The 25,596-nt window shown below is 39.3% G+C and overlaps 1 protein-coding gene across 1 annotated transcript in view; it reads left to right on the top strand.

The window, feature by feature from the left end:
* The window catches only part of ATP6AP1 (ATPase H+ transporting accessory protein 1), a 55,921-nt gene that overhangs the window by 15,455 nt on the left and 14,870 nt on the right, over window positions 1-25,596 (top strand). Inside the window, exons 4-6 of the mRNA XM_068669607.1 lie at window positions 961-1,154; window positions 2,350-2,393; window positions 7,450-7,535. Of these exons, the coding sequence (XP_068525708.1) occupies window positions 961-1,154; window positions 2,350-2,393; window positions 7,450-7,535 (324 nt within the window). The remainder of the gene's footprint in view (window positions 1-960; window positions 1,155-2,349; window positions 2,394-7,449; window positions 7,536-25,596) is intronic.

Genomic DNA, 25,596 nt, shown 5'->3' with positions numbered 1-25,596 from the left:
CTTTTCCTTCTTGTTATCCACTCCAAGGATCAGTCCAGTGTTTTCCTTTGACTTCATCTTGCTGTTAATATATTTGAAAAAGCCTTTTTTTGTTGTCTGACACCACAGAGGCCAATGTCAAATCAGGTTGGGGTTTGGTTTCTCCCTGCAGATGTGAAATGTAGCTCTGTACGCTCCTTGTGAATTCAGACCTTGCTTCCAAAGGTCACATTTTTTTTTTTTTATTTCTGCCCTAGTTCCAGGCAGGGTTCCCTGTTCAGCTAACCCAGTATTTTGCCCCATTTGCTTGACTTGTGATAACTAGCTCTCTGAAAAGCATAAAGTTTGCTCTAAAGTTTGTCCATGGTGACAGTTCTTCTGCAGAACCTAAAAATGCAGATTTATTTAAATAATAGTTAAAATTAGACACTTACCTGTACTCTGTGCTATACCATTAAGATGTATACAGAGGAAGGGAATTTGTTACGCAAAGTATGTCTCTGTGCTAAATACAGCTGCTGGAACTTGAGGTGTCTGACACTGATCCTTTCTACCTACGAGGCCATTTAGATCCCATCTGATGGTCATCTGATGAGCTTTCATATCATATCATCCGTATCCTGCCTCAGCTTTTCCCCCCATACTCTCCAATACATTCTCCACCTTCTCCCTTCTCGGCTTGCGATCTTCTGTGTCAGCTGCCTCTCCTCTTCCAACACACACATGGAAGGGACAGTAAGGTCTGACATCACTGTGTGTCTTAAGCTTGCCCCAAAAAAGTGCATGAATAAGAGCAATGCAGGTGCCAGTTCACTGCCCCTTTCCAGGATCAGCCTGCAGTCAGCACCAGGCTGCTGAGATCTTGCTTAGTGTTTATCATGGTGGTTCCTCACCTTGTGTATTAAATTCAGAACGTAGAAAAAAATTGGTTTGTGTTTAATTATTAACCATGTAAATAAACTGTCCATAAATTTGTTACAGGAAATTCTTCAGTCTTCTCCTTCATCTCTAGTTTTGCCTGCTGTTGACTCCAAGGCTACCAGGCAACTTTTGAGCTTTCTTCAGGAGTCGGGAGATTGGAATTTAACAAACATGACAAATCTCGATGTCTCTCACCTGGAAGTGAATACATCTAAGCCAAACTTACTTGTGGTTCAGCTACAACCGCTTGTCAGGTAGGAGCTTGTTGTGAAGGTATCTGACCAAAAGTATGCAAGATTTTTACATCTTTTTTGAAAATATCTGATATATTCAGGAAATTTAGAAATCAAAAGGGAAGGTTACAAGGTTAGCAAAGTTATTTTTTCCTGCAAATGTGTATCCGGTGTTTTTTAATGTCCTCTGATGAGCTTACCAGGTATAATAGCTGAATTATGTTGAAAAAGTCAGTCAGGCGTTCCTGTTTTGTCTGCCTCATTATATGAGAACAAAAGGACAACTAATAAAAATAAATGGCAACACACTTTAAGCAGAAAAGCTGAATTATTTCATGCAATGCATGATTAACCTGCAGAATTAATTGCTAGAAGGCATTCCAGGGGTCAAAGCACTGGCAGGAAAAATAAACAAATAAACATACAAACAACCTAGAAGTAAAAATGAATAATGAGACTGTTTTTCATCACTCTGGAAGTAGAAGGAGGGCTGTAACTCCTCCTGTTTCCAGACCTATGACAACTGCTGCCTAATGGAGGCAGAGGCTTCAGGTGGATCCTAGTGCCTGGCTGTTACTTGTAGGGCTTTTACATCGCTGTGGTTTGTCTGGTACAGAGCGCTCCTGGAGGCTGCGTATGGGTCACAGACCCTATCTAGATGGGCAGCTATTTCGTATCATTTCAGCAGAAAGCTGTGAAGTCATACTGAGTATAACAATGCCAATGTACCTCAAGGAAATAAAAGGCATGCATATAGTGAGACCCTCTGCCCAGCTTCTCTTGCTCTTTATCTTCCTCGATTGCTACTTCAGCATTCATACCTGTCAGTATATGGTGCATGATTGGATGGGTCCTAAGAGAGTACAATTAAAAATTACACCAATAAATGACACCCAATCTAAAGAGCTCATGTACAAATTTCAGATGAACACCACCAAATGCAAGGATAACTGAGGAGAGAACAGTCAAAATAGTATCAGTAGTCTGGCTTCTCTTCAGCTAAGGAGGTTTGAGGTTTTTGAGGAATCAGCTGAAGATGTCATCCTTGTATAAACTGCTTTGCAGAAGGGTCATGAGGAGATGAGAAGATGATGGAGGGACTTTGTAGTCTGATGCTGAAAGTGACACCTTGATTAGTCAGCTCTTGTGTACTTTTCTGGGTCACGTTGTTGTATGTAAGAGATTTTTAACTGTCTTTCTCATATATTCTTTGTAGTGGCTTAAGTGAGATTTCCACCCTGGAAGCAATGGCTGAAAATGGTAAGCAATATGACCAAGATGTCACTAACATTTCACCATTTAAGCTTGTGTTCTTGCTTAAGCAGATTGTGTTCTCTGTTTTTCCAGTTGTTGCTGTAATGCTCTAATGTGACTATTTAAAAGGTTTTTTTTCCCCACCCACGGTACTTACAAGCACACAATTATCATAGTGTTGAAGTACTGAGTGAGTGATTCAAAACCCACTGAAATGGCTACAGCTCTGTGACCCGAAACATAGTGATGATTCACCTCTGCCTCAGGCACGGGCCTTTGCTCCTGCTCTGGGATCCTCCCAGTGCAGAGTGTGAGCCCTGCATCGTCAGCTTGGACTCCTCTGGCAGCCCAAAGGTCTTGTCTCGCAGCGGAGACCCTCTGATGGAGTGAGCAGGGAATGCTTTCCCAATCTTTGTGAAACAATACTGTTGCCCTTCACAGCCTTTGATTTTAGAGTCTTTAATTGGTTCTGCAGGTATTAAATACTGCTTGTTAAAGATGAATCTCTTTGTACAACTCAATGTTAAAGCTTTTCTTGTACAGTATCTGGCTGAAAAAGAGGTGCCACAGACTAAACAAGCAGTGAGAGGCATTTTTGGGTGTTTGCAGGGCTTTGGCTTATTACCCTAAATTAGAAATCAGGTTACAAAGTCTGCAAATGACTGCAGTGGTAGTTTCAGGGACATGCACTGCAATGTCCGTGGAGTCTATGACAGTTTCTACCCAGAGCAGGGGGTGGGAAATCAGAAGCAGATCTGAAAATCAGGAGAAATACCTTTGTACTGAAATCAGTGGTGCAATCTTTTCTCCTTTGTTCTTGCACAACTCCAAAGTTATTGTCTTTTAGACTCAATTAAGCAGCTGGATTTCCATCTCTGAATTGCAGAGAAGTTAGAATCATAGAGAGGTTTGTATCGGAAGGGATTGTCAAAGCTCATCTAGTACCAAACCCCCTGGCATGGGAAGGTACCCCTCCCACCAGACCAGGTTGCCCAAAGCTCCATCCAGCCTGGCCTTGAATGCTTCCAGGGATGGGGCTTCAGCTTCTCTGGGCAGCCTGTGCCAGTGCCTCACCACCTTCAGAATGAAGAATTTATTCCTAATATCAATACCTACTTCTGGTTTAAAACCATTACCATTGTTCAGTTCTCCCTTCTTGTCCTCAGAACATATCAGATAGGAAAAGCTTTGGCTTAATGTTGGCCTTGGCTAAATGTTGCCCTCCTTAAAGGCCATTTTTTTCATCAGCTGCACAAAGTCAAGAACAGGCCTCCCAAACCTTGTCTCAGCCTGCTTTTGTTTTGGAATAGCAAAGTTAATGCTCCTGTCCCATCCACCTTTGGGATGATTGAAGGTATAAGCTACTACCAGCTTTGTGGTTAGTGTCAACTGGCTGTTGAAAAGGTGTGTGCACGGGGAAGATGTGGCACTTCCTATGGCCAACTGCAAAATCTGCGCTCAGTGTTCTGAGTCGCAGCTGTGCTCTGGAGAAATGGTAATGTGGGCTGCATCCTCACCTTCTGGTACATCTGCCAAAGCAGCCACTCAACGTGTTGCAGAATAAAACCTGGAAATATCATCAGCAGGAAGTTTTAATTCAAATGAGAGTTACTGAGCCACAGTTCCTTAAAATTATCTCACTGAAAGTCTGTGCAGCGGATGGGACAGACTCAGAAGAGGGTCATCACAAAGGTATTAGACTAGAGTCCCAAATGTCCTTCCAAATCTTGTGGTCCAGGTTCCATCTGGTGTAGGTGGCTGAATACCGGTTGCAGCATAACCACAGCCATTTGCTAAACATTGCTGTCAGCACACCCTTCAAGGTCATAACTGCTTGCAAGGCCATGAGTTATTGGTGTTTGTTGTGGAGTGACTGCTGGTAGATTCTACTTGGATAAGCAACCAAATATACTCTGTGTCACATACTTGGAAGGCAACAAGAGAATTGCTGACCCATAAATACTGCTTTTTTGTTTGGTTGTGGATGTTTTTTTTAATACTATCAACAGTAAGCCCAAAGTAAACCAGGACAGACCTGTATTATGCTGCCTAGAAGTTCACAAAGCCTCTTACGTTTGTCACAGCTACTTCTTTCCTTTCCACTGTAGATGGCTTTAAAATCTGACGTAATAAAATGTCAGAGAAATCTCTCCTGCTGTTTTACTCACTGCAGACAGCAATCTCTGTCAGACAGAACAAATGGGCTCGGATTCTGCCCAAGGGAAATGTGCTGTTCTGAACTTTCTAGACGCTGGAGTAAGCCGGAGTTTTAGCACATTATTAAAATGACATTCATGAGAAAATCCAAAATGGAATTCAGAATCCAACCCTGCTCAAGGTTCCAGGGATTCAGACTTATGTCCAGTCTCTCCCTCCCTACATGATAGAGATAGGCAGATATGGGGTTATTTCTATAAAATAGTTTCTACAAAGATTATTTTTTACTCCTTTTTTTTATTGTAACAGCATTTTTAGGTTGTAAGCCCTCCCTTTCTTAGCCTTGATTCAACAAAAGTGTACTTTTTCTTCTTGCTTTTAGTTCTGTTTTCTTTATGCTTCTTTTCAGTATTTCTTCTTTATTTCCTTTGCGCAAAATAGTGTTTGGGAGTGTTACTCAATTTTTGCCAGTTTTCTATTTTTTTTCTACTCAAGAGAAGTTTGCATTCTGTCTTATCAGTCTTACCTGCTGGATGCAGCATACCTCAGAATCAATGAGAAACCTGCCTACAACTCCATCTAAGATGAGGTTCTTTAATGTTTTTGTGTGTATTCGTCTTTCTGCTCTGATTCATAGTGCATTTATTTTTCTGCTCTTTCTCTTCTCTCCCATTTTTCTTCTTCTCATCTCGCTCCATTCTGTTCTTTCTCTTTTATTCATAGTTATATCTTTAGTTTCATTGTACTAGTTTATACCTTTAGTTTCATTTTACCTTTCTCCTTCCAGAACATTTCTTCTTAGTTTCTTTGTTCGATCCCTTCCATCCATGTGTAAAAGCACACAAAGAAATTAAGGTGGATTAGAAATTAATAATAGCACTTATCCTGCAGTCCCTGGTGAAATTCAAGGAATATGTCTTTAGTGAGACAGAAAAGCTTAATCCTTCCACTAGGGCATAGCATGCAATTATGCTAACTGAAAAAGGTTATCCTGGACAAACTGTTTTACATTCACAGTTCTACGTGGTGTTTCTTTGATTCACGCTAACTGAAAAACCTGCAATAAGACCACTCTAAAATCCCTCTAACAATATTACCATCAGGAGATGCCTCTTGTTCCACTGCAGAAAGAGCCGGGGATAATTAACATTCCTATATAGGCAAGGAATTGAGGTGCTTTAAAATAGCGTGTACAAATCTGGGCCCTTTTCCTCGGAGAATTTGCAAATATTTCATTAGCAAGGTGGAATGTTTGGCTGCTTTCCTGGTCACAGGAAAACAAAGATCTATATCAATTTCATTGTCATAAGGATGTTCACAGCAGCTTCTCCAAATGAAGAAATTACCTCTAGAATCTACCCAAAGGCAAAAGTTATAGATTTTACTGGTAACTATAGTTACGTGTAGCTCCTTACTGAAGTGAAATGTAAATAATGTGTTATTTCAGAAGGCAATCAGTTGTTTTAAGAGAAAAAACACACACACACACAAAAACCACCAAAACAAATTCAATCTATGCATTTTTCTATGTAGTATTTTTCCTTCTGAAAATTTTATCTGAGGCTGCTGAGAATTTCTGGTGCATTGCACTGTGCATGTAGAATACAAATCTACATTATGTAATTCCTTTAACCCCCCGCAATCAGTATAATTAAGTAGTACACAGGCGCTTGCTTTCCTGACTAGATCTGTTTCTTATAGTAGAAGCTTTTAATAATATTTTCTTAGAAGTAAACTTTACATTGCTATGATTCGTGACTGATATAAGGAAATCAGTTTGGTTAAAACCCTACAGAAAAAAGAAAACACAACAATACTTGCATTTTCCCAAAAGCTAAGCATTTTACTCAGCCAGGAGACCATAATTACTGTAAATAAAAATGATTTTAAAGGGTAATAATGCAAGTTCCACTACCAATACATTAAAATAAAATACAAAATATCATGTAAAGTATAACCTTGAAATCTGAGAAAGGTGTTGTCCAGGCTATTTAATAGCCATTACATGGTTGAGGAGTGGGAAGGCACTGAAACAGTAAATGTCAGTCTGCTGGCTTATTTCCCTCACAGTCCTAATGACAACCCTAATACCAGCTCTTGATTCACTGCTATTATGCTCCTCATTGTAAGCAGATGTTAATATTTTTGTATAGAGACTGAAAACATTTATCAGTTGTAAGTATTTGTCACAACTACCTGTAGTTTCAGAGCTAGAAGAAAATCTTCTGCACAGCACTGAAAGGTCCTCTCTTACTTGATTTTCCTTCTGTTTTCAGAAGTATGCCAGCACATTTCTACCTTGCCCTCCACTGTAGTCAACAGCAAAATTTTCTGTATCCCATTGAGGGTACAGAATCAGGCTTTAAATCCACTGAAGCAAAAAAGGAATATCACTGCCAATATTATGCATATCATGCCCCCATCTGAGGACTAGTGCTCTTCTGAGTGTTGTTTCTCACTGAACAGTTGTTCTGTGTGCTTTGTCATTCACAGACGGGTAATAGTTCAGTTTTATTTATTTATTTGTGAACTGGTCACTTGACTGACAGGATACGCATCCTGTTCTCATCTCTTGATTGATTTATTCTGCTCTTGCTTTTAATTTTTCAAACTTGTCACCTTTCAGCTGTTGTTTCTGTTGTATTCACTTGTCAGCTTCAAAACCACCCATTTTATCCAAACTGTTGTAATGTATTGGTTTTGTATCACCTTACTGAAATTGTGTGTTTTTCAAGACACTGAAGATGTCTTATCCCATTTGTACCTATTGACATACAAATGGTAGCAGCACCTAGATTGCATAAATAAACTAAATGAATCTAGCTCATTACTTTGCCACCTACTGTACGTTTTTAGCTTTCTCAGCTTACAGAGTTTGCTAAATTATGCATGTTTCTATTTATAGACAAAATAATTGGAAGACTGACCATGGATCTGGAGGAACGAGGGATTCATTTTTCAGCAATTTATACTGCAGTGAGACCTTCAAGGGTGAGTAATCTTCAGTGCCTAGAACTGTCGAATTTTTGGCATCTAACAACTTAATGTTTACAGAGGAATGCTGTAGATAATTTTCAAGATTACACACACAAGCAATCTGTATTATATGAGGTTTTGACCAGAAATGATTGCATGAACTTTTATATGCAATAGCTATATCACATAATTGCTAAAGCCTTGCTAATCTAGGAGATATAAATTTGCTATGCCTTTAGTTGCCTTTAGGACTTAATATTATTTTTAATGACTGTAATGTTAAATATTTTTTCATTTAATAGTTTTATAGTATGGTCTACATGGAACATTATTAGGCTTTTCTCATGTCAGTAAAGATGGAGTATAGTTAATTATCTGAAGGCTACAAATTTATTCCTTTTTAAATTAACTGGTTTTATTCCCTTTAGTCAATATTCAGTATTTACAACTGGAACGCAAAGTTTGCGCTCTTGCTGATAGTCAGAACATCATTTATAGATCATCGTATCATGTTAGCAGTAAGTAGCAGTACAGAATATTTATTTATGCAGAGTTATCTGTTTTGTATGACATACTGCTTGTCATCAAGCAATATTTGCATTTTTATGTGATTAAATGAAGACGGTCGTGACTCGAGGAAAACAGAATGCAATTCCCACTATAGAAAAGGGGCATAGGAGAGATGTGCTGTATCCTAAAAAGTACGTACTTTGAAAGAAACTTATCTGATCCAGTGGATAACACACCTGAGCTCCTAATATGGTACTTAGTTTAATTTGAATTTTTAATTCAAGCTCAGGATAATGTCAATTGAGAATACAGAAGTTATAATTTCCTTGTTTTGGCAACAGGAAAGTCATTACTGAGATTGTCTAGATCTCATGTGAGCCCTGCAAGCAGGATTTTGAGAAGTCAGTGAGTTTTCAGGAGGGAACACTAAGAACAATTCACAGTTGTTATTAGCACAGGAACAACAGTTGGAAAACCTGCTTTATGTGGGCATGGAGTGAAATCTGTTTAGCTTGTCCAAAAGAAGAGTAAGAATCAACTTGATTGAACTTTATAAATGTTCTTTAAACCAAAATTGGATGGGTTCCTCAAAGGTGTTGTGAGTGAAATTAGAAGTATTCTGGATTTTCGCAAGCAAGATCTTGAACCTGTCCAACAAGATGCTTAGAATGGTCCCTTCATACCCCAAGCAAAAGGCTAGTTCTGCTGAAGAAAACCAAGAAATTTCATCAACAATCTGCCCTGTAAACTTAACTTGATAGAATGGGTTTTCAAGACCAGGGTTAGAGTACACAATAGGAGCAGCGTGAGGAAGCTCACACTGATATTCTTTGTGATGTGTGTTTCTTATGGCAAAGGAGAGGACATGAGTCCAGCACTTAGGATCTATTTTTTTTAATACTCTGTTGTGTTTTTTTTTCAGATGAAGATCCAAAATAAAAATAAAAATTATTTCATTACTGTGGTTCTTTACTGAAATCAAAGGGACACAGGCATTTGTAGCTCAAATTGCATTTAGAACAATTGGAATGAAAAATATTTTTAATTAATGAAAGAATTGGTATCGAGAGAAGGAATTTTTAGAGCAATTTTAACAGTTTGTTGAATTTCAAATCTATGCATATTTCAACAGGCTTTCTAAATTAAAGTGACTTAGTTTGAGCAACTGATGTACTTTTAAATAATTAAAGCAATGTATTTTAAGATGTTCTGCATTTTAAAAAGTAAGCAATTTACACTTTTCTTAATTGTATAAATTCAATGCATATTCATATAAAACCATTTGAAGTATTTTTTTACTAAAATTACTTGAAGTTATTACAGTGCATTCAAGGTTATCAGCTCCTGTACAGGGCTAGGAAAGGCAAAATGGAAAGTGCCTTTGAGGGTTCATCTATCTATGCATTTGCATGTAACCTCTTCTTAAGCATATATTGCATATCTTTGGTGTGCTTGAACTACAGAAGATGTGAGCTGTTTTGTAGCCGTAAGTTAGAGGACTGATTCTTTCTGCTTAAGCTATAAAGACTATATTCTATGATCTTGGAGTTACCAGGTCACCCCACAGTGATAACCAAGAAGACCACTCTATATGGGAAGTAAAAAGCTTTGATCATGTGGGAAAAGATTTTACAGTACTCAGTACATTTGAAAATCAATACCAATCACTCTCGATGAAAGATTTGCATTTTCTAAGTGGGCTTTTTCCTGCTGATGAAGGAAATGAACTTTAAACATGACACTCAAAAAAAAAAAAAAAGCTCCTTCTGATCAAGTAAATTAATTTTATGCAGTGAAGCTCCCAAACACTGGGACTCTGATACATCTCTCCCTATAGCTCTGCCTCCTTGCTCTTGGGCAGTTAATAGAGTTAATGGCTTCATAGCATCTTGTTGCATTCATTCATTCTTCTATCACCTCAAGCAAGGAGAATAAATGTGAGAATGTGAGAAATACATATATTAGAAAATATTTCAGACTGGTATTTTGCGGAAAGTGATTTAATGAGACAGAAAGTAAAACTCTCCTATGACTGAGTCCCTTTTCTGACTTGATGAGGAAGAGCTGTTCAATTTAGTCAGTGCAGCCACAAATCCCTTTGGGCTATCATCCTTATCAGTTGATAACCCCAATGCACTATGGACATTTATTCAGGCTGGTTCCTGTTCTATTCCAGTTTCAGAATTTGAAGCTGGGAGATAGAGTTAAGCCCCTGAAACAGTATCTGTTTGAAACATGGAATGGTTTCACTGACCAGATAATAATTCCTCTGGATATCCCACTGTGTCATAATGGAGCTTTCTTTCCCCAGCAAGGCACCTGCCACGTCTCCTGACTCTTGTTCCAAAATACTTTGCCTTCAAGATGTGGCTGAGTTGGGCTGGCACTGGGAGAGTGGTTTGTATCACCTAATTCTGGGCAACCAAAATGTAGATGTCTATATATGACGTCATCAACCAGGGCTCTCTTTACAAACAAAGGACTGAAATGACCTTTTCAGAACATGTTTTTTCTGAATATTTTGTAGGTGACTGGTGCAGGATGAGAAGAAACTCACCCTTTGTCTCTGACAAGCATAAAGGCATCCCACAGGCTTAGGCCACAACTCAACATGTACCTTTAGTCAGACAATTCTCACTCAGTATTTCTCATCTTGTTTTCCATTAAAAAACGTAACCTTGTCCTAAGACTTGAGGATACCTTTCTTCTCTGGAAGGCAAGTCATCTGGAAGTCATTTTCTTTTATCACTGCTAGCTAGTTTTTTTGGCTTGTGGTTGTAATGCATGACGTTGTTTGTGCTGTTGCAATTGAAAAGGTTAAAAGACTGCAGTGACTAAAAGATAGGTATGCCTCAAATCATAAATCTCATCATGTTTCCCATTCTTCAGGTCCTCATGCCATCCGTGTCAGTTTTTTAAAAGTTTTCTTCTGAAACTTCTGCAAGACAACTTTATAGTTGTCTTGTTGGATTGGATGCAGCAGAGACACATATTGCCAAGTGGAGATTTATGGCTACCTCCCAGCTGATACTCATTTTGCTGACACCACTTTTTACAGATGCATTGTGAAGTGCTGTTTAAACCTTCTCTGCTGCCTCCACATTTTCAGAGTTTCATCTGCCGTGGGCTTTTGACTGCTTCACTCTACAAGCTGTCTGCTCTAGGTAGCATCTATGTTTCTTGAGTCTTTGATCCCACTCAGAGCCAAGCAATCTGAGTTACAAGATCTTTATTCAGCCATAAGTAACATGGGCATCCATAGCACAAGTGACTAACTCTTAAAAAAGTGTCTCTTGAAGGTGTAAGATCCTCAGATGACACACAAGCACGCCTTAGCATAGAAGAGTTAGGAAATGTTTCATCTTCTTTTGCTAGTGCTTGTTGCTGCATTTTCTTTCTATTTGCATTCTTTGCATTTTCTAACTAATGCAGTTTGCAATGCTGCATTTTCCCTTGGCATCCAGCTTCTCTCTTTTTTGTTCACCACTCTGAGGAGACTAAACTCTGCAACAACCACCCCACTGACTTCACAGCTTCTGATTAATGGAATGCTTTTAACTGTTAAGTATAATCAAACATTATAATATGATCTTTCCCATGAGCTGAATGTTAGAAAAATGCTTACAATACCATTTGCTGGTGCTGGGGTTGTAGGGGGGATGCCCTCATGCATCTTGAATATGGGAACTCCCTTAATCATTTACTTCTGTATTTTTTACATTTGAAAGAGCAATTATAATTTGACAGTGTAACAGAGCATCAGGGCCTCCAACTTAAAAGGAGAAGCCACAGGAATACTTCATCCTTTAGTCTTCTCCCTCACTTTAGAATTTCATTATCACGAAAAATAAACTTTAACTCGTAGATGAAGAATATGCACTTAATTATTTCCCTGCTAACTCAGTATTTTCTACTTAGATGAGGTGTAGTCTTTTTAAATAATGACAGAAGAACTGCTTAAGGCTGGTTGAAGCCAGTTACGTGTTGCTCTAGAGGAAAAAAAATGAACAAAACATGTAGCCAAATTAGCGTGGAAATTGAATACTAGGGATGTGAGAAATGCTAGCTAGCAATTCTGTATGATTCAGTTCATGTGTTAGTGGGGAACTCAGGGAAATAACTGCAAGCTAGTGTTTTACCTTTAACCCTAGACTTTGCACTACTATTTTGTAGACATGGGTGTTAAGATTTACTTAATTTAAACATCATTTTGCAAGTTTACCTTATATTTTATGTTTATATATATATGTATATCGACTTCATTGGGAAATGAAGGTAAGCACAGAACTAAATTTTTTTATCTGATCAGAACAATCTTTTTTTATTTTCAGTTTCCAGCTTCTTAGGCTATAGATGGGTTCCATATAAACCATATTAGAAAGTTGTAAGGTGTTTAAAGCTAATGACTGAGAAGAACTGGGATGGGGGAGAGATGGTGGAGAAGGGCACATGTGAGAATGATATGTTCTAAGAAATCTGTCTTAGGAAAAAAGGAAAAGACAGGAAAGGGGAAAATACAGGTATAAAAACTGCAACAAAAACTCCTAGAAATACATTAATGTATAGGTCATAAAAAATAACAGATCAAAATCAAGGTATAAGACTAAAATATGATAGAATAAAGGGAATACATAACTATAAGCAAGCATATTGATATGGCATATTGGCAGGTATGTTAAAAATTTCTGACAGGAAAAATCCAAGGTAAAGATTTTATTAGAATAACAGATCATTAAAAGACTGCTGCTATATCTTAAAGATGTTTGGATTCAAGCAGAGAAAAGTATTTTATTCCCATAGACGCTGGGAAGACTGAGGCTGTGCAGAGCATCCAAGCGATATGACTGTGAGCTAAAGATTCAATCCTAAAACTGAAACAGACCATATATCTGTGACATGGGGAATTCATGGAATCAAAGAATGGCCTAGGTTGGAAGGGGCCTTTAAAGATCATCCAGTCCAACCCCCCTGCCATGGGCCAGGACACTAAATCAGGCCACTCAAGGTCCCATCCAACCTGGCCCCTAACACTTCAGGGATGGAGCATCCACAACCTCTCTGTGCAACCTGTTGGGCTGCTTCTTGGGCCTCTCTGCTTTGGATCAGGTGAAACTTTTGGTGATAAAGGCAAATGCAACCTGAACTGAGAGCAACTGAATGTGCTCAGAATGGAGAATGTCCTGTTTGCCCTCTTAGCTTCACTAATTATGTTGACTGACTCTGTTCATAGATAGAATGCAAACTGTTTACAGACAACATACTGAAAGCTAAAACTTAATGCCTAAAAGTGTTTTTTAAAGACTACTTCTCTCCCCCTGCTCCCTCCCTGCATGGAAATGTCCCAAACTGTCTTATGACAGTGTGACAAGAGTGAAGGAGGTGAAGCTATTAGAAGTAATTCAACTAGGCTTAAAAAGTGAAAGTCTTGTGTGCATTCAGAAAATGTAAAGGAATATACATTCCTATAAGCTAAATGAAAAATCATACGGCAAACATTTTGAAGAATAATGTGTGAATGACATTAAAATATAAAAATACAGTAGACGGGAATTCTTTCAGAGCTCATTGGATCTAATCAAAATGAGGGAATCAGAAAAATAAGTGACAACACAAAGCCAAATGAACCTATGTGTTGATAGTCTCTGTGGTGGAGTATAGAGAACTTCTCACTTCAAAGACTTTTCTAGTAATCATCCAGCCTCAAAAACCTTTGTTGTTATTGAGCTGGTGGTAGAATAGATTTCAGAATAAACCAATAAAATGAATATTATCATATCACCAAAGTAAGATAATTTTCACCTAAATTCTAAATAAAACAAGAAACCTCCTAACTAATTATCTTAACTACCATGATTTCAAATGTAAAATTATACATTATAATTTATATGTGTACATATATAAGTTATAAATTAGTTTGGCCTTAATCCCAGAGGAGCAGGAGGTAGCAAGTATGACATGGGGTTTCAAAAGAGGTTCCATATATCTGGGAAATGCAACCAGGAAACCTGTCTTCTGTACTGGCCAAACTGGTTGAAAGTATAGGAGTAAATAAGTGAATACGTGAGGAAAATACAGTATGGGTTCAGTGTTCTTAGACAGGTGTAAAACACACAGGTAAAGTGATCCTTTTGCTTCAGTAAAAAGGGTAAAAAGTGAGGTTATTTGGGGGCAGAAATAAAAATTCTGAAGGTAGGAAACATAGATGAAAACAAAGGATCAGTGTTTACGCTGGAGAGTGGAATTACATATGGATACATGTGGAGACCTGTTCTGTTCCAAAGAGTATGGAAAGGGGGCCGAAATCTGAAGACACTGAAGTTTGTCGATGTACTGACAAGTTAGAGAAACAACTCACAACACTGTGTTACTGGGTGATAAAATGACAGATGAAATCCAGTGTAATGGAAATAACACACATAAGGAAAACCTTAAATATGCATATTGCGCCGTGGTGAGAGGCTGCTATTTCTCAGAAAAGAGATTTTGGTGTGACTGTGGGCAGATCTCTTGGAACATCACAGCACTCAGCAGCAGGATGGATAGAAAGCAGAAAGTTAGGAATTACTTGGAAAGGAAAAGGGCAAAGCAGCAAGCGTCAGTTATTTCACTATGTACACGTAAGTCCTTGGTGAGTGCAAGTTTGGGAGTGACATAATGTGTGCAATTTTGGCCACCCCATCTCCAAAGGGATACCTTACAACTACATAAATAATAGACATAAATAACTACATAAATAATAAGATGTAAATATTATGTATAGGAAAAGCAATAGTTCAAGGGGGAAATAATAAAAACATCAACATGGATAAGCTTAACATGAAGTAATTATTAACTATCTCTGGCCACTGTTGATGATTATCACCACTTACAGACCACAACACAGGAATTAAGGAGCACCAAATTCCTTAAAAGAAACAAAGTAAACTGTTTTTCACTTTACATATCTTTGGATGACAAAAGTAGGTTGATTTCAGTGAAACTAATGGAAATTAACTTCCTTCAGGTAAACTAATGGAAGAAATATAGGAAGGAAAGATCGATGGAAGAGCCCATGTTCGTTGCAGTGAACATAGAGACTCTTTTCAGCTCCAAAAATCTCTATCCCAAAGATGACAGGAATCAAAGAGGGTATCCTGGGACAATTGTTTTTATTTACCCTTTTCTTAATCATATCAGCCCGTTAAGATCAGTAGCACTGGAAGTGAGCTAGGTGGACCTTTGGTCTCACAGCATGTAGCTGGTCTCATTTCTTTGCTTGGCGGTGGAAGGTTGGGATATTGACATAGCATTTCTCCAGAACAGGAATGTAAGAGGTAATATGTAACTTATTTAACTAAAGGCCATAAGCCGTAAGAAGCAGCCAACAGACTAAAAAAAGCTCTGCTAAAGGAAGTTTACAGGCTTTCCTCCCCGTGCTTGCCCGTTGGGTTGTTGTGGAATTGCCGCATGAAAATGTGGCAGCTGCACATAAATCATTGTTTTGTTGGCAACTGGGAAATCTATAATAAAAAACAACTGTGTCAGCTGGAAATCAAGTAGTTGTCACCCCAGGTTCTGTGCAGTTTTCTGTATTTCACTGTAGTGAAACAGGTTGGATTTTCAAGATCCCTGTCAGTAAGGATCTGCAGGTTTCTTCTGGGAACTCTGAATCCCTTCCCCATTCATTGCTACTACTGATCAAAGGGAACTGCATCTTCTGATCAAAAAGAAATGTATTTCCCACACCTTCTCCAGACACCAAGACCCACAGGCATGATCTTCTTCAGAGGCAAACATGCATTCCCATTTTGAGGAAGTCAGGGGTTAGAAATGGGAAACCAATCCCATATGCTCAGAGTCACAGCACGTCTCCTCCCAGCGTGTTCCTCAGGCTGACGTGCAAAGAGCTCGGTGCTGTGTGACAGGAAGGTTTGTGCATGTCAGAACAGCCTCATCCAAAACATCGACATGCTTTTCTTCTTGTATTCTTTCCCATTATGGGAAAATAAATAAATAAAGCTGAGGAAAGATACATTTGGTGCAACCACTGGGCTACCCCTTGTACTGGCAAAAGCATTGATACCCTGCACAATTTGATTTCTAGTGCAGCCTCTGTTGTCTGTGCTAAAGAGAGAGATATTAAAGGAATAAAGACATACTATACCAGCACATGACATAAAAAAATGCCAACAATCAGTAAAATACACATTCCCAACACTGAGAAGTGTGTGTTATCTAGTGGTTAGAGGCGGTATAACAAACTCCTAAGCTTTAGTCCATCCAATCTGTAACTCAGTTAAAACTAATTGGAAGAAACATCAGTTGTTGTTTTTTGTTTGTTTGTTTGTTTCAAATGGCATATTTTATTCTACCTCTTCTTACATTTTAGAAAAAAATTCATTCACTTTATATAGTGCAACAGGCTGTCTCAGTTTCAAAAATTCAGTGGTATTTGCTAGGAAGACATTTTGTGGAGCAGTTCTAGATCTGCTGTGTCTGTGCATGTAATGGTTGTGTTTTTCCATCTTGCCAACTCTTACTGTGTCTGAGATCTACTGAAGTTATTAGACCCTATCCAAAGCCATCAGCTAATGACTTTCTGCCATTTGAAACAGGAAAGAGGGACCATCATTATTCATACATAACCATTGTGCATATGCAGCCATTAATTCGTAGATACAGCATACATGCCTCTTAAATTAGAATAGCTGCTGCTAATTTTTTTTGTGTAATTTTCAAGCATTTTTATTACTTTAACAGAAATATATCCTTGCTTTAGTGATGGATAGTTCTATTGAAATGTTCTTTCTAAAAGTTACTTTTATTAAATAATACTGGCTATTCCATAAAAATAAATCAACCTGGAATTGCATGCAAGCCTCTGTTCACAAAGATAGCACGTTAGAGCTTTAGCAGACCCAGTGAAGACTTAGGCCAGGGTGGCCACAAAATGTTGACAGGCAGTTACAGAAGTGTTCGTGTTTTGAAGTACAGATCTTTTTTTTTTTTTCTTTCTGAGGACCATACTGCCTATCCCTTCTAGCTGACAGCTTTAGATTCAAGAGGATTTCAGTCAACTAATATAAGATATCTTTCTTTTTACCATTCTAGCTTAGAAAGTTGTCAGACTTAGAAAATCATCTGATTTCAAAAACTTGTGAAGCCAGTATCTTTTGGGGACATAGCCCTGTAGATTTAATAACCTAGAGCCTTGCAGAGCTGTGCAGCCACCTGAGAAGGCACCAGTCAAAACGCAGCAGGACCAGAGGCAGCAGTGGGAGGGCTGTGGCTCACCAGGCAGATCTCCAGACTGTTGGCCTCAATAATATGCCGGGATGCTGTAAAAGCAGAGGCAGATTTGGCCAGCGTGAGGTTGTGGTCTTTGTGGTTTCTGGGATCCAGCCTAGTGTCATAGCACTGTACTGGTTCATGTAGGCTGACCAGCTCACTCCAACCTAGCAGGGGAATCTCTTGGGGAATCTCTTATTCTGGAGCTTTTGTACAACCTGTGTCCTTAGTGTCACTGACAGATATGCCCCCAGTGAAAAAAAAAAAAAAAAAAAAAAAAAAAAAAAAAGCCAAGAAACCCATTCTATTCCTGCCAAAATGCCACTGGCATCTTATTTAATTTGTTAATGGAAGCATTTCTGTAAAACCCATACATAAAGTGGTGCCTGACATCAAATTTAATATTATATAGCATATTTTGTTCTTGTTCTGTCCTTGTCATTTTACGAAAGCCTCAATGTTTACGATTGTAATGCCACATTGCAGCTGTTCTCCTCTGATGGGATTTCTGTTTTAACCCAAATGATCGAGTGACTTCACAGATGGATATTTAATGATTCATAAACAGCATCATCCTATGTTTTAGTGCACTATATAGTATGTAAGATGAACCCTCAGTATTCTAACCGCTAGATATCTCTGCCTCTGGGGCTTTCAGACAAAACACTGACAAAATCCTGGAACAGAATAAGCTGGGTTTCTTGCCTTATTTTCAGCAGAACTATTGTAAGATGAATGTTAGATCCTACTTAGCCTGCTTTGCTGTTGAAAGCTGTTTCCTTCTCCCCAGTATATGCTTTCCTTATGACCCTAATGATCTGCCTTTGTGCTGCTCCACAATTTTTCTCACTGTGTGAACTGCCAACAGGAGCAATTGATTGTGATTGAACGAAGTCCCCAGCCAAGCTTGCTATTGCCAGGCACTGCCAGGCCATTGCCAGTCATCTGGTCACTGAATGCAACCCCACGGAAGTGCTGGAAGGAAGTTGGTCTTTGTTTTCTAATACACCTCACCTTACAAAGTTCAGCTTTCCAGAGTTTTGCAAGGTATCATGACAAGGGTCAATAACTACCAGCCCCAGAGGTGGCAGTCACACCCAGCTTCTGGCAGACCTTGCATGTTTTGCTCTCATTTTTGTTCCTGTTGGGCTGGAAACTGTCGGGAGATGAAAGAGATTATGAAGTTGAGATTAATAACAGGGGGCTGAGACGTGTTTCCTGGAAGGGTTAACTAAGCTGCTGGAAATACAGCAATTCTGAGACAAACCCAGAAGATTTTATTAAAGTTTATCAAGAAAAAAGAAAGTGTAGTAATCTTCTTCCAAAGTGCATGGATGTTAGTTTTAAGATAAGTTTTGTCTAGACTTCATGATGTGGTTTTCATTTATATATATACCTTCTAGCTTACATACACTACTGTCAGAAAAATTAAGTGGATTACTGAGTGTAAGAAAGCAGAGTAGAAGGTAAGCACTTTTTTATTGATTTTCTGTTTTAAAAAATGCTTGTTTCATCTTCCCTGTCCAAAAGACCCAGTTTGCTAGAATTATTGGCCTTTGCCTTTTGATTCATCAAAACTAGAAAGACAGTGCCAGTCTTCCCTCACAAGTGCAATTAGTGCAAGTTGTGACTTCCATGTTTTCTCCAAAGGGGTTGTGACACACAGATGGAGATGCTGAAAGCAAAGACTGTCATTGTCACATTGAACAGGGTATTTTTACAGGGCGAATCTGACCATCTGAAAAACAGACCAGTATTTAGACTATTATTTATTAGAGATAGACGTAAGGAATTGTAGGAACAATATGCAACTTTTTAAAGCTAAAAATTCATTTCATTGAATTATCAATAAAAATTGTGATTGTAACCTAAAATACTGTCATACTGTCCACATCCTTGTCTTCAATTTAAGAAAGGCAGGGTGGTGATAGGCTTCCCAGTGTTGCAGATTAGTCCTCCAAAGTGCTACGGGATCAAAATAGTAAGTGGAGGAAGGGAGACATTTGTGGCTGTTGAGGTTTTTAATTCCCCCATCACTACTCTACATTTTGGGTAAAAAACAATGTTGGCAGCTCTCCCAGCACTATGATTAATACATTTTGCCCCTGTCTGCATTTTTCAATGATGTAACCTACCAGACCCCTACCTAGCCTCAGTCCAGTCTTCAATACATGTTTGTTTCTTCTTGTTGCAGCAGAGTCATCTCATCCTTTTTCACATCTCCCATGGCAACTTGGATTCTACATACAGACATAAGAAAGTGGGGAAAACAGTCAGCTGGAGTGGGTATTCCCCTCGGCAGTCTAAAAATGATGTAAAATCTGTAGCGTCTTTTATCCTTATGGCAGCATTGCCTGAAACGGGGCCCAAAATCTAATGTTAAAGCTGGGGAGATTGGCATCAGGGAATTTTCCTTGAATGATAAATGTGGTAGATTCTCTGCAGAATTAATTCTGTATTACAATACAAACTCTTAGTACATTTTTTCCTCTCTTGTATTCTAGATTAAATTGAATTTAAGTGATTCAAATGAATTTTAAAAATTTGGTAGATGACCAACACATTATTTTAATTGGAATAATTTGGGGTAGTTGTCCTAAATGAAATTTAAGGTGGTGAATTTAAGTGTAGCAGCTCTCTCCACTGCTGCATATTATGTTTTATACATATTATGTTTTACTTTCTAAAATCAAGATCTTTTTATAGGCCAGTTGCTGCTCTTCCTTAGGTTAGCTGAAAAAGTTTGGTATAAAAACCAGTTAAAAGTTGGAGTGAGAAAATAACAGGAAATATCAAAGTTTTCTTTGGAAAACTGGGACTAGTCTGGCATTTGTAGATGTGCTCGTACATCATATACATGCAAAAATTCCCTGTCTCATTTCAAGGCCTTTCAAGTGGAATGATAATCTGAAGTGCTGCATGTCAGCACCTTTCTCTGCATTGGGTTTTGGCATGTGCATGACCCATGCTCTCTCACTCACCTCTGCACCATATGCAATTGCACAGGGAATAGCCACGTTCTCAGTAAACAGAAATCAAGAGATCTTATACAACCCTGGGGCTGCAAAAGAACAGGCCTATGAAGAAGCACATCTAGCCATAAACATTTGGACTGCCAGTGCAGGTTGTGTTTACACAGGCCACTAAACTGGCTGGCTCTGCTGCAGTGCTTTTGTCCCCTCTAAACAAAGTTCTCCAAATGCTTGGTCATGACTTGGATGCTCTCCACAGGTCATAACAGCACTATGAGTACAAACAGTACAGGACCTAAAGAGGTCCTTATCTTTTAGAGCCAGGCTTACATTTGCCCTTTAACACTCATGTCCCAGCCTCACTTCTGTGAAGAATCCTGGGCGATGAGATGCAGGATGGTAGGTCACAGTCCTCGAGCCGTTTGGGTTGCTGATAGAAGCATGCATGGCTGGGGAAGGAGCCTTCAGATGATAATGTGAACCAGTAAGCTTGGTCACATATCCTTCAGGGCACTAAAATGATAGTAACTGTTAATAAATGGTTGCTACTGACGTAACATACCTCATTTCTATGCAGTCCTTTTTCTCCCTGCTCTATCAGAATATTAATGAAAATGTGAAAAAGAGGCCGAGAGCTCCACTGGGCAAAAGGACGTGCTACTGAAATTTATTCCAGTATCTTGATCAGGCTTACAGTTGCTTTACAAAGGTGCAAAATAGCATACAATTCACTTCATTGTGCTAGCATGTGGTGATCTTATGAGTCCCTACCAACTGCTGAAGTGGAAAAGGAGAAAGTATAATCTAAGAAGTAGGCCATTTTCTAGAAGTTTTGTTTTTTTTTTTTTTTTTTTTTTGGGGGGATCCCATTCCATTTTCAGCAATGCAAATTAATCTTGCTTTGAAAACACGATTCCTGCTGTGCACCTTGAAGCATGACCACGTTAAGCTCCTTCTTTTGGTCCTATTGTAAATGCCCTCAGATATGCAGCTCTGTGCTCTCCATCTGGATCTGCCTGAAGATGCGTGCAATCAGCTAGGATAAAAATGAGATAAATGTATAAAAAAATTGTCTGCTTTTGAGTATATTTCTACTCTACCAAATATTGTTCTTCCATGGACTAACCTTCTGCACAGTGCATTTGGATGTTCGTACTTTCTGTAATTTTTTTCTGTATGTGTATCCATATGTATGAGCACTACACGTACCCAGTTCCATACTTTTGGCAGGTATTGTCATGGTTGAGTTGTACATAGATTTTGAATTAGATAATATTTATTTTAAAGCATGTTTCTCTCACTGTTTGTAACTTAGAACAACTTTTCTGTCTCATGTTTCACTGAAGAGAAGCATGCTACATCCCTGCTCGTTTCATCTGCGTGCACTGGTGATTCTGGTCAGTTTGACATTTTGACTTAAAAAAAAATCATTGTCAGGAAAAGTGTCTGAGTAAAAAATGTAAGGCCTCAGATCTCACAATCCAAACAGCTTACTCTGTCTTATACATAAACATATGGAAATTGATTTTTCTAAACCAAGTTTCTAAATTTTCATGAATCTACCCAATGCACATTTTTACATGCTTTGTTTCCCTTGAAAACTCTATTTTAGTTTTACCTCATGCTGTTTGCATTGAAGTGATTTGGTGTGGAGGGAAGGAACAGTTTAGAAATTTAATTCTGGTTCTGATAACACCTGCAAGTGCAATTACTTGGGATCTGTGCAGTTTTAAGATATGTAAGCTTTACTGTGTTACGGAAGTTATAAAATATCAGGTGATATAAGTATGAACAGAAATTTCAAATTTGAAAAACTACCTTGAAGTTGTGATAACCTACCACCTTAAAATGAGATAGTTAAATGAGTAAGAAAGGTTCATTCAAATGAGCTTCTGGTAATTCCTGATAAGCTAGGCATCTACACTGGAAGTGTTCGGGAGTTTCTGAGTGTAACCAGGTCATCCTGCAAACATCCCTTGTGGAAAACACAGTTTAAACATCCTCTGGGTTCAGTTGCAGCAGGGCAGAAATTTTATCTCTGTCAGTTTTAGTTATTAAGCAATGAAAGTCAAAATTAGTTGCTGGTAGGTAAGATACTTTGCAACTTAGCATGAAAGACTGTAGTTGCTCCATCAAAGCCTGCATTTGAATCTGAACTTCACAGAATCACAGAATCACAGAATTTTCTAGGTTGGAAGAGACCTCAAGATCATCGAGTCCAACCTCTGACCTAAAACTAACAGTCCCCACTAAACCATATCCCTAAGCTCTACATCTAAACGTCTTTTGAAGACTTCCAGGGATGGTGACTCCACCACCTCCCTGGGCAGCCCGTTCCAATGCCTCACAACCCTTTCAGTAAAGAAATTCTTCCTAACATCTAACCTAAAACTCCCCTGGCGTAACTTTAGCCCATTCCCCCTCGTCCTGTCACCAGGCACATGGGAGAACAGGCCAACCCCCACCTCGCTACAGCCTCCTTTAATGTACTTATACAGAGCAATAAGGTCACCCCTGAGCCTCCTCTTCTCTAGGCTGAACAAGCCCAGCTCCTTCAGCCGCTCCTCGTAGGACTTGCTCTCCAGGCCCCTCACCAGCTTCGTCGCCCTTCTTTGGACCCGCTCAAGCACCTCGATGTCCTTCTTGTAGCGAGGGGCCCAAAACTGAACACAGTACTCGAACTTGCTCAAAAATTTTTGCTACCCTGATATGGGGTGGGATTTAATTTTTTTAGTATTACGTCTAATTTCATATCTGTATAGATGATGGACAGACATGTACCTTTGGGTTCACATTTCATATTGGAAAGTTAATTCAAACAACAGGAATTAGGAAGAGCAGTAGATAAAATGTGTAGTTCATTTAGTAGGTAGGAAATTACATCTTAATAAGCTGGGGCTTCTAGCTCTTGAAATCTAGGAATCTAGACTTGAACATTGTGTTGAAAAAGCCTTCCTCATCATGCATCCTACTCAAGTTGTTATGAGGAGTAGATCTCCAGACGATTTAGGGCAGGAACATACAGAATCACAGAATGGCTGAGGTTGAAAGGGATCTCTGAAGGCGATCTGGTCCAAACCCCTTGTTCAAGCAGGCCAACCTAGAGCAGGTTGCACAGGACCATGTCCAGGCAGCTTCTGAAGATCTCTAAGGAGGGACTCCTTAGAGACTCCACGGTCTTTCTGGCAACCTGTGCCAATGCTCCATCACACACTTAGTAAAGTGCTTCCTGACATTCAGACGGAAACTCTTGTGTTTCGGTTTGTGCCCATTGTCATCTGTCCTGACACTGGGCACCACTGAAAGGAGCTTGTCTCCATCCTGTTTGCATTCCCCCTTCAGGTATTTATATAGAATCATAGAGTCATAGAATCATAGAATATCCTGAGTTGGAAGGGACCCTTAAGGATCATCAAGTCCAACTCTTGACACCGCACAGGTCTACCCAAAAGTTCAGACCATGTGACTAAGTGCACAGTCCAATCTCTTCTTAAATTCAGTCAGGCTCGGTGCAGTGACCACTTCCCTGGGGAGCCTGTTCCAGTGTGCAACCACCCTCTCTGTGAAGAAACCATATATATATCTATATACACATTGCTAAGATCCCTGTAAGCTTTCTCTTCTCCAGACTGAACAATCCAAGTTGTCTTGGTCTTTTTTCACAGGACAGTTACTCCAGTCCCTTCATCATCTCTCTCCAGTAGCTCCATGTCTCTCTTGTACTGAGGAGCCCAGAACCAGACAGTACTTCAGTACAACCTCACCAGTGCTGACTGAGAAGAGGAGAAGGATCACTTCCCTGGACCTGCTGGCAACACTTTGCCAAATGCAGCCCAGGATACCACTGGCCTTCCTTGTGGCAAGGGCACAGAGCTCACTCGTGTTCAACTAGGTGTCCACCAGGACCCTCCAGGGCCTTTTCTACCAAGTTGCTCTCCAGCTGGGCAATCCCATCTTGTACTGGCGTGTGGGGTTGTTCCTCGTCAGGTGCAGGACTTTGCACTTCACCTTGAAGAGCTTTGTGAGGTTCTTGTCAGCCCATTTCTCCAGCCTGTCAGGTTTCCTCTGGATGGCAGCACAGCCCTCTGGTGTATCAGAGAATGAATCCAGGGTGCATCCAGTCTGCTCAAGGAAAGAAAGGGAGACAGCCTGACATTTAAATGGAACACAAGACTGGCCAAATGTAGCACCAAAAGTGAGGTGATACATTTTAAGATAGTCAGGGGTGGTGGTGTGGGGGAGAGTAGAGTGGGACAACACAACAAAAGAAAAGGAAATTATAAAAACACTGAAAAGTTCAAACTCTCAAAACCAGAGATAACTGGTAACTGTTTACTTGATTTTCTAGATTTTGACAGGTTGAAGTACCATTATGCTATAAGTCTGTACCAATGGATCAGTGAAACAGGTTTAATCAAATATATTTTTTCTTCTTGCAATGCTTGCAATTTTTCTAAACTTGACACTGAAAAGAACATATTCGCAGTGATTCTGAATTCCAGTGGTTGCTTTTTGAATTGATGACCTTTAACATTAACATACAAACAGCCATTATCTGCATCCCAGATTTTTGGTACAGTATCTTTCGGCAAAGCTGATGTATTGGCAGAGCTGGGGCTGGTCGTAGTGCTGGTGTTGCTGTCTGTGGTGAGGCTGAGATCTTTTATCAGTCTGAAAATCTGTACGAAAACTGACCTCTTTTGGCATGAAGGAAAGGGAAATTTCAGAAGAAGGAATTGAAATGTACTGATATTTGGCTGAGACGTGAATGCTGAGTGACTTCTGCTGTGCCACAGCCAAAGCCCAGCAAGGAGCATTATCTGACACCATGCTGGGACCAGCACCGCTGCACTCAGCACACAGTAGCGTTCTAGCATCATTTTTAAAAGGATGCTTTGCAAGTTAGCACTGTGAAGATCCCTGTTAAAGCAAATGGAGAAAATGCAAATGTACAGTCAGTTTGGTATCCTGTCAAAAGCTTTACTGAGGGCAGTTTATGGGTAGATGCAGTTCAAAGTACCAAAGGAAGATCTAGTTCAGCTAGCAGGTATATGTCTTTGGGGTGCTATAGTGCAACCTTTCACATGGTTGTGTCACATCAATTATCTGGTCCTTTCTGCACGTACACGGAACTTTCTGATTTTTGCTTTGTTTTGCTGTTAATGGAAATGGAGATTTTATGTAGTTTTCTGATTTCAACACCTAGCTTAGTTGTATTATGACGAAATTTGGAAAAATGACCATTTGTCATCTAAGCGTGATATATACAGAGACCACACCGCAGATCATGGTACTGGTTTGGAGGCAAGGACTGGGCTAAGATACAA

The sequence above is a fragment of the Anas acuta genome, chromosome 1 (assembly GCF_963932015.1).
Source record: "Anas acuta chromosome 1, bAnaAcu1.1, whole genome shotgun sequence".
Lineage (NCBI taxonomy): Eukaryota > Metazoa > Chordata > Aves > Anseriformes > Anatidae > Anas > Anas acuta.
The sequence above is the reverse complement of the archived record's forward strand: the minus strand, read 5'-3'. Positions and strand labels throughout refer to the sequence as shown.